Source organism: Aythya marila (genome assembly GCF_965140915.1).
Source record: "Aythya marila genome assembly, chromosome: 2".
Lineage (NCBI taxonomy): Eukaryota > Metazoa > Chordata > Aves > Anseriformes > Anatidae > Aythya > Aythya marila.
In genome coordinates, this window is record NC_139043.1 from 53372505 (window position 1) to 53382792 (window position 10288).

Consider the following 10288-nt stretch of genomic DNA (forward strand, 5'->3'; position numbering starts at 1 on the left):
CACATTCGATCAATTTCCTAACTTTAGAAACTGAATTTCAGTTTCAGTACTTTATTACTTTATGTTTGAAGGAACAAACAAAAGTCACCTTTCAGCAGTGACTAAAATTTCGCTATCGTTTACTTATAAACAAGTGTTAGAACTGCACTATCACTGCAAGTGTTTAATCAGGAATTCAAGCAAGAAACTCAGCCTGTGCCTCACATCCTGGCATGCACCAAGTAACAAGCACATTTCAGCATTACCACACATGACCTGCAAACGTGTAAGAGGGGAGGAACGACAGAACAGAAACAGCAACAAAGCAGTGCACCAAAAGGTTGATATGAATTCTGTGCGAGTTCAAGGGGGACATAACGATCAGGTCCCAGCTGGTTATTTGTGGACAGTGGGTATGGGGGAAAACAATCAACAACATTTTTGCACAGTTCGAAAAAAGGCATGCTGAGGTGGGGAAGATCACTTCAGGCTCACTGCCACGCAAATGAGTTTGTGTGGATTTCCAGCCAGACCAGCTGACTGGTTTGGGTTGCAGACAAGAGGAACTATAACCATTGATGATCTCAGCCAAAGTAACCTGAGACATGACTGGTTATGATCTTCAGCTGACAGCACTCCATTAACATTTCTCTGCTATCTTTTATAAAACTTCTTGGAAGCAAATCCCCAATCCCCCATCTCCTACAAACATCTACCTCAAAGGACGTGGACAGAAGCAAGTGGTAATGGTTCTGTACAATGATTTTGGAGGACATTTAAAACATTTTCCCTAACCACAGCCAGTCCTTGCCTCCTGACTACATCTACTTTCATTTAAAGGTTGCCTTGCTGTTTGGAATTGCAGATTCAGTGCTTGTCTTTTCCAATTTCTAATGGTAATGAAGAATGCTTAAGAAATCCAGCCAGAGACCAATATGTGTACTTATTTTACCTGACAGTATCCTGTTCCTCAAAAGAAAAAAAGAGCTGGAGACACTCAAATACCTTCAGCTGAGTGCCCCCAGGAGGTTCCCTACCCCTCCCAGTGACCTGCAGTGATTTGCTGCTTTCAGCCCCCCATCCCCAGCTGGCACAGACGAAACACTCTCCCTCTCAACTTCAGATGAGGGTGCTTGGACAGAGATGGTGACGTCTGTATGCCAGGACACAAGGAGAAAGCCTTCTGTGGTGCTATTTATTATAGCAACAGGCCCTGGCAACAGTTGGACTCCATGGTGACAATGAATAACCAAGCTCCTAAGGAAGAGATGAGGGCATTTCCACTCCCTGGACCTGCAGCAAGGAGAGGCAGATGGTCACAGCTTCGCCATGGGCTGCAGTACTTCTCACAGGGTCGCTGGAGCACAGCTGCCTTCCGAGGAGCTAGAGAAGAAACAAGAAGTCAAAAGCCAGGTAGTGATTTCTTCTAGGCTCTCTATATAGTATGTTACTAGATGTCTTACTGTGTGAGCGTGTAAGGATGTGTGTATCCAGAGACATGTTTTTGCTGATGTAACCGTAGCTCAGATGCTTTCAGGGAGCTCTTTAAGAGAAGAGTTATCACTTGGCTTAATCCAACTCCTACACTACAGGGGAAGCAGACCCACCATTTGGTCACATGCATGACCTGATCTTGTAGCACTGGAAAAGCTGCCCTTCACAGTCTGTGTCACTTATCTCGTGAGAGAGGCGATTAGAGGCACTTATCTCCCACACCAGTGTGGGATTACAACACTTCACCAAGGTGGATTTTGCCTTAAAATGTTGTCATGAGGCAGGGGACTTGTGTATATGCAAATACCCCACTGTACACGTGCACGACCACCTTGTGAGGTTCGCACGGTTGAGTTGGATCAAGTCCAAACGTGCCGAGAAGAGACAAAAGCACATCTGGGCTCTAATCCCGCATTCTTTGCAGGTTCAAAGCTCTTGTTCAGAAGGTACATGGGTTAAGACGTCACCATGTGCTAATTTAAAACTCTCGGAGTTTAAATTCCTACCCACTGACCCAGATAGAGATGGCACTTAGAAGTACTGAAACAATGCTCCAGTATAATTATGGACACATTCAGGCTTAAGGTCGGTGCTTCCTTTCCAAAATGCTATTAGAGGCCCTTCATCACCATGAACATCAACCTGTGACAAAACATGGATAAATACCAGGATCCACTATCTTCCACTCCGCTTCGAACCTGTGGAATCTCTGGGACTATTTTAGACTTTTTGCCTTCTCCTGAAATGTTTATGAATCCTCAAGGACTTCTCTCATTTCTTTCTTCTTTTTCTCATAGGCTACAAGTGGCAGCATTGCTAGAACAGGGGCTGCCACCTCATGGGATGGGGCAGCTTGGCCAGCGAGCCCTTCAGAGAGTGGAAGCAACATTGAAGGCGAGGCCAGGGAAGGAGACTCCCCCGAGGAATTTGCAGAAAGATTTACACCTTCTCAAAACAGAAGCAACGCGCAAAGCAGAGGTAAATAGTAACTGAAGGTCACAGCAGCTCCGCAGAGACCCAGGAATGAATCACCACGAGAGCCTATTGCTACAGCCAGCTTCAACCCACGGTAACGCTCACCCTGCGACACCGCAAGGGTCGAGCTCCTAGCTCTACTTTAAAGCCTTGCAATAGCAGTGGAAAGTATTTCCTAACCACCGATTGTGCTCTGCAGCGTGACTCAGCCCTCACTACCAGCACAGGCGGCAGGGTATACACTTTTCTTGGCAGACTCTTGGAGCAGACCAAGAGAAACTTGCTCAGCCTTGTCCCCAGAGGTCGCCCCGGCTAACAGGGATTAGGGCGCACCAGGAGCATGCACTGCCCACGCTAGTGCTCTTGGTCTGCTGCTATCATGTGGAGGGGTTTTGTTTGTTTCAGACAACAGAATAGTGAATGCAATTCTCCTGACTAGCATCAGGTGTAGACAGTAAGTATTTACACATCACTCCTTAAGTTTACAACCAAAAGTTTCAGGGCAAGTTATTATACAGAAAAAATAATAAAAATAATAAAAATAATAAAAATAATAAAAATCCGAGAAGTTGTCACGGTAATAATCAGAGATCTGCCAAGAACTCTTCTAAATTTCTTAAGAACAAGGGCACATTTAAACCCAAACTCTTCTCTAACCTTAGGATACTGATGTAGTGAGAGATACTAATGGAAAAGCAACATTGTCTTTGGTGACTATAAAGTCCCCAATTTCGTGGTTTAACTCTGTTTTTCAAGTGCTACGACCAGCTTACATTTCAAACACTAAGTCAAATATCTAAAGTGGCTGTTTGCTCTTTATAATAAAGAAGGGTTGCAATAAAATATCCCAAATTGAAGAAAAAAGGAATAATTGCTGGTGTTTGCTATTCATTACAGAGGACTTAAGTGCCACAGAAAGGATTTCATTTCAGATTGAACAAAATGATTTGCTTGCTCTGAAAGCGTTTCATTTACAGTTCCTTTTCTTCCTCCTTGCTAAAAGACAACTTCACAGGAGGCTCCTAAACAAAGTTTTTGAAATCATGCTTAAGGCTTCTGCTTCAAGACAAGAAACCCAAGATATATCAACTTCATTTTTTTTTTCCTGAGTGCATGCATTAGTGAAACCAATACAATTTCACACCACTTGCCAATGCTGCCCACTCGTCGTGATTTTTTATTGTTTTTTTGCCAAGGTATGTTTTGGTGTACACTGGCTTCTGGCATCTACATGTGCTGACTGACAGCTGAGCCCCAGCACTTTTCAGTTATTTTAGGAGAGGTACAGAGTCAACTTATACAAGGTGGTAGACGTTCTGCATTTTTGTTTGACTACCAGATATAAAAGAGCCAATGTTGCCATACCCACTCTGCTTATAAAGAGTGGCAGATGTCAGATAGCTGACTTTGATGAACTCCAAGTATTCTTCATACAAAAGCTCTGTTTTCTGCCAGAAGAGGTTGGGCAGATGGTGTAACTGTCAGCTGAGGGTTGAAAGACCTGATGTGTCTTGGCAATAAGTTATTCGTTGTTTAATCATATCTAATACGGGGAAACTTAACAGCCACTCAGAAGGGTTATCAAAATAACTTGGGTTTTATTCTTAATTGCTGGTTATAAATAGGTAATTGTTGTATTGCTGCATTTAAGTATGATCATACACAGTCCTTTTGTGACAAAAATCATAGACAATGAAAGCATGTGAAAGTTAGCATTTAACAGAAGAGCACGGTGATCCTTACAAGATGGCCTGTGAACAGGCTTGTATTATCAGTCCCACATTGTCTTTCTCTAATCAGCTCACCGAACATTAGAGAACTTGAATTGCAAAGAGCTCTCCATGGCCCCTGTTTGGGAACAGGCTTAGAAATTGCCTTGACAAGCCGTCAGCACATGCTTCCATACTTGCCTGCATACGGCCCTCCAGGTGTAATTGGCCACAGTGGGAAGCTGAACTCCATTTTTCCAACCACTAAAAAGCTTACTGCAATGTTTAAGCTGTGAAGAGAGCCTCAAGCAGGCCTTCTCCACTGATGTTCTCAGTGTGCAACCTCTTCAATTAAACCTCTGGCACTGGAAATGGCATTCAAACAAATCTTTGTGATCTAAGTGCTCTACATGTAATAAATTCTAATGTTTTCACCTCTTGAAGATGCACTGCTCACCAGTGAGTTCATCAGTCAATCACGGCCCTTGCAAGAAACAGAGAGACAAAAATCATCAGACATTCTTGAGGAGCTGAGGATGCAGGGGATAATCAGGAGCCAAAGCACTACTGCCAGGACCGAAGAGGTGTATGAAAACAAGGTAAGCATCATGGTGTAACACAGGACCTCTGCCACAGAGCTCTGACCCTTCTGTGAGCTCCCTGAGATTCACTTTCTGCACATGCAAAGCATCCAGGCATACCTCCTCTAAGATTTCATTGGCAAGTTGTTTAACAACAGAGAACTGTATTACGGGGATGTTAATACAGCAGAAGTTGGCAGCAGTTTTCTTTTAGCTGTTTACAGCTTCCAGGCTTGTTTCAAATGGGTACAGAGGAGACTGTGACAGTATTAAAGGACTCCCTGGGAAATTACAAGCCATAAACTTGTTTCTCAAGCCTGCAAAACCAGAAGAAATATCACTTCCAGGACTTACAATTACACTTCAGTGAAGAACTTGGAAATCCTAAATATTCACATTTCTGAGAAATTTGCATTTGATCTCAGACTGAGAAACCACTAAAAAAAAAAAAAAATAAATAAAAAAAATAAAGTTTGGTAATCATTTTATAGAAAAAGTATTTGATTAAGAAACTACCCTGAGTACCCTGAGTATTAACCTAAGACTTATTTTTGCTTCCTAATTCAAGCTTATTCTTTTTTGTCAAGCATTGTGTTAAAGGTCAGTTGCTTCTTACACATCTCTAACCTTGGCCACTTATACTAAGGTAAGATGGAAGCCTTCATAAAAAGGACTAAACAAGCAAATGCCACCTTGCTGTCTGGCCACTGGTGCTGGATAACACTTCTCCTATTGCCATCACTTTGGAGAATGGGGCTGGAGGATATCTGAGTACAGCTTCTCCTTAGCCTTATTTCCCCACAGATTTTTCAAGTGCCTGAAGGGATTATCCCCTCTGCGGCTAGATTTAGGTAACATACTGCAGGCAGGTTTTTGTATTTTTCCCCTTCTGAGACAGGAGAGTGTCTGTTCTTTTTTCCTCCTGTATTAAAAAGGTGTCTAGTATTAAATTACACAATTTTATTGACAGAAGCTCAGTCTGAGCTATTTTTCCTTAGAGAGTTTCTATATCCTTCCTCTCAGCAGAAGGAGGGTTGTGTTTTTTTTTTTCTCTTTAATATTAAAAAAAAATAATCAATACAGCTTTAAAAAAAATGAGCCTTGTACTTTTTCACTAACAAAGCCAACTTTTCCAAGCAATATTTTACATTCAGGCTGGGCCCACTGCTGGGCAGCCTACAAGTGAAAACATAAATCTGGCACTAGGTGCTAACTGTTAGCTCTCCCCTAGTAGCAATAGAAAATTTGGCCTGTGCTGCCTCCTGTAAGAATAATTTATTACATTAGAACTAAAAATCCAGCAGATTACCTCTGAATAGAGGGGCTAAATGTACTGAATACAGACACAGTAGAAAAGAGTTATACCCTAACACATCCCAAATTACAACACGCAGCTAGGAATTTCGAGCATTAACATGTGGGTAAAGTGACACCTGAAATTTTAAAATTGACCGTGTATAAGCATGAATGGCTTTGTGCTGAATTTCAGTCCAGGACTAGCTTCAACGAAATAAAGTGCTCAGACTTCACCACGCTACAAAAGACTAGTGCAACCAGGTTTGAGCTTGTTTTTACAGTAACATTGGAGACTGAGATATCCTTGCAAGCGTTTTCCCTTCCTGTTTGCAGTTCTATTCCATACAAGTATCTGCATCCCTTAAGCCATGGCAGCATTACCCATCTTCCCAGGATTTCCTAGTGCTGCCAAAACTGTGAAACAGCTTTTCAGCCTTCAGCCCTTTGACTGTCCTTCACTTCATTCTGAACAAAGGGACTCTGAGCAGAATAGGTTAAGATGCCTGTTTCTACACCTTACTGCTCTAAAGGACCAGAACTTTTGAGAGCAACATTTTATCGGTCTAGTCTAACAGAGCCAGGAAGAGCTGCACACATCACAGGATAAACTAGCCTCTACAATTTTAACAGTAGCTCTTACTTAAAACTCCAGTAGAGACAGATTTCAACCTAAAAAATAGATGGCTAGGTTTCTTTGAATTATTATGTTTTGTCCTTTTTATTTTTATTATTATTTTTTCAAAGTAACTGCTATTTTTATTCCAGTGCTTCAAAAAGATTTTAGCTGATGTCAGATGTGACAGCTTCATCCTCACCCCTGATGAGTTTACATTAAGCTTTTAATAAACATTGGACACTGAATTCATTAGTGTACCAGTAGTTATGGCATATAATCTATCAGGTACCCTTTTTCCAAGTCTATCTATGTGTATAAGCTAGAGGGTAACCAAAAGAATCCCAAGCTAGTTTCAAATTGAGCAGTTTACAGGAATTTGGTCCACTTACCAAGAGTTATCATTTACAAAAGATGTGCAAAGGTTATTTTAGCTTTTCCATTGCTGTCAGCTTTCAATGTGGCTTCCTTGATCTCCCAAAACTATTTAGCTCAAAGTTATTTGCTCACCTTATACAGACACGGAACAACCCGGAAAGCAACCTGTTTGCTAAATACCCTGTTTAGGTTGGACATATAAGGAAGAATTCTCAATTTATTTCTTCCTGTACAGTCCACTTTTTATCTTGGGTAAGGAAATGACAAGCTCAGTATTCAACACCTTCCCATTTTAGGCTTTCATTAGAGTACCCTTTGTCACTAGAAAAGAGGTGTGTTGTTTGTTTGTTGTTTTTTTCCCCCCCAAAGGGGAAGAAAAAAAGAAGTCTTTTGTTTCGTTTTTATGATGATGATTGAACATTACTTTGTTCAGATTTTTTTGGTGTGTCATCTGCATCCAAAATGTCTCCTTTGTATATCAGGTTTCTTCCTACTGATTCATGCTGTGCCTTCATCTAACTAAATGAGTCATCCTCTATACACTATTTGCAGCACTTAACACTTCTGGCAGTGAGGCCTGACTTCTAGGGTTATTTATGGCAGCAGAAGTCTGGGGAACAGATAACTCAGGAGACTTATAAACAGGACAGTGAGTATTTCACCATAGGTCCTTGGTTTGAGTTCAACACTACTAAAACTGCTTATCATACAGACAGCAGTGGACTTCAGCCTCCTGGCTGCTCAAATAATCACCACACCTTTCTAGGAGGAAGCGCTGCCCTCAGCAGCAGAGATCTAGGATTGAGCTGCTCATTTGCATGCAGTAGAGGCCAGCAGTATCATGATTATGAAGCTCTAACAAAACCATTCTTAAATCTCTTCGGCAGTAGTAGTAAAGTAACTTCCCTAAACAGCCATGGCCTCATGACCAAATTCCCACACCTGGTGGGCATACAACAACATTGCAAGCCTCAGACCCATCACTCACTAGATAATGGGAATTCTCACTGCAAACACTCACTCATGAGTGAACACTGAGGATATTAGCACATTATTCCCAGGCTTCTTTTGGTATCAGAGTACATCACCTCTATGCAGGGGAAAAGAAAGCAGAAGTTAAGCAGCAAAGCGTCACTCCAACATCAAAATCCACTCTGCTGAAAGCTTTTAATGTCTCTACAGAGAGATGCCCTGGAAGAGACACTGAAGAAGCCACCAGCTAGGCTGGAAAAAAATTGTTTTGAAAACAAGCAGATGATTTTACAGAGAAGGACATGAAGATTTCTGCTGAACAGAAAATAACAGGTCATCTGATTCTGCTACGTGTCCTCCAGCATTTGCTTCACCACCTAAAATCCTCTGCTTTTTATAAACTGACCTAATGCAGACAGTTTATGTGCAAGGTACTACCAAAATTTGACCAGTGGATCCTGTATTAATCTAATAGGTGTCAAAAGGCCATATTGATAGTTTACTTTTTCTGAAAGCTCAAAGATTATCCTAAAACTATGCATAAAGAGAAGCCTCTGGAGCATTTTTTCCTGTAATAAAAAGATGCATCTTCTATGGACACCAGAATAAATTGGCTAAGTTCACTGCTAACTGAAAAAAAAAAAAAAACCAAAAAAACAACAAAACACCTCCTGCATGTGCTTCATACATCTTCTACGTACTTCCATCCCTCTTTATAAAGCAATTGGTTTTTTTTGTTTTGTTTTAGATTAGGGAAGAGGAACTGAGCAATACAGTGCACCACATTGCATTTTTTCCAGCAACTGCACACCAAACTACAGGTGAACAGACTGAGAAGGACTGCACAAGTTGTGGAAGTCAAGGAAGGATAGACACCCCCCAGCCCTCACCTTCAGATGAGGAGATTGGTGCACTGATAAATGAAATAACTGCAGAAGAAACCACAAATGATTACACCGAGGGCTCTACTATCGAGTCTGATATAACTTACAACTGCATCAATGAAACAATCTGGATCTAAGCCATCTTGGAAAAAAGGGAACCTCTCTGTTCCCTGCAACTGCCTTTTTCTGGAGCATAAGTAAAACAATTTATCTCGAGGGGACAGCTGAGCCCTGCTACCACCTATTTCACCTGGGGAAATTGAATCTAATTTTAAGTTCTTACACACTAATTTAAAGAAAAAACAAATAAGCAAAGCGAGGAAGAGATAGATTAGTGACCCGCCTGTCTGCTCTTTATGTATCTAAGTTTGAGCACATACACATTACCATGGTTCTATTAAATTTACTTTATTAAGTTTAGCTCACTTCTTGGATGGCCACATAGAAAGATCCCCTTTTTCTAGGCAGCAGAGAACAGGAGGTTGGAAATGCATTGTAATCACTCAGAAAGGCAGAAAAGCAGACGAGTGAACAGCTGCAAGGATTTGGGGTAGAAGAACATGGTGGGATCCTAAGCATAGGAAAAAGGAGTTTTAACTCACTATGCAGGGCAACTGGCAGAGAGGTGAGAGCTTCAGATAGCAAGGCAACAACAAGCCACAGGAATGTCTGTGCTTACAAGGAAACGACATAACAAGTACTAGAAATACAACGGAGAAAACAACTAATTGGTTGAGATATATAATGTACACACAAGATATCACTATGTATAGGAAGGAGATGCTTGTTTCCATAACAGAGCAACACAGCTGGTCAGTCTTTTGAATGCCCCATGCCTACCTCCAACATGCATACAACATATACTGCAGCCAGCTCTTCCAAAAGCTGGAAGTAAAACAACGGTGGCATTTGTGCTCTGCTTGTTACCAGCCCTACCATCTCCTTCTGGTTTGTTTCTGAATACGCCCAGTCCTCACTTCCATTTGTGCCCCAGGCTGTACCCACTTCCCTCGCTCATTAATCCCACACCACACTCACCTCTGCTCCGAAGCTGGCTTTTTTATTTCTTTACCTCCAGCTACAGGTACCACTTCTTCCTTTCCACCTTCCAAGCCACGAAGTTCAGCTGCATTACAGGACCACTCTTCTCTTAAATCACAGGCCAGGTACTGTGGAACAGGAAAAGGTAGCCCTTAATATTCACATTCTCATAGTAGTTCTCCCTGTCACTCTCAAGAAGAAAGAGGTTTTTCTGTTTCCTTTTCTCTTATTAGACTTGTGCTAAACCACTATGGGGAGGAGCAAGAGCTCAGCTCTTAACCAGCTGGGATCCCACCTAAGAAGCTGACTGAGTAAACCCATCAGAAGGAGACCAGTACTACAGTCTACCTCCGGGTCTGGCCAAGC

The 10288-nt window shown here is 41.7% G+C and overlaps 1 protein-coding gene and 1 long non-coding RNA gene across 2 annotated transcripts; one reads left to right on the forward strand and one right to left on the reverse strand.

Moving 5' to 3' along the window:
* Nucleotides 1–1270: 1270 nt before the first annotated feature.
* Nucleotides 1271–9960, reverse strand: LOC309874461. Its single transcript, XR_014316833.1, has 3 exons — nucleotides 9920–9960; nucleotides 4593–4641; nucleotides 1271–1362 (listed from the first exon to the last, which is right to left on the reverse strand). It is a non-coding gene; the product is annotated as an uncharacterized lncRNA (long non-coding RNA).
* On the forward strand, nucleotides 1309–9018 carry STMND1 (stathmin domain containing 1; the record flags this gene model as incomplete). Its single annotated transcript, XM_082752653.1, has 4 exons — nucleotides 1309–1392; nucleotides 2271–2451; nucleotides 4602–4756; nucleotides 8746–9018. The coding sequence occupies 4 exons, from the start codon at nucleotides 1309–1311 to the stop codon at nucleotides 9016–9018; spliced, it is 693 nt and encodes a 230-aa protein (XP_082608779.1).
* Nucleotides 9961–10288: the final 328 nt, after the last annotated feature.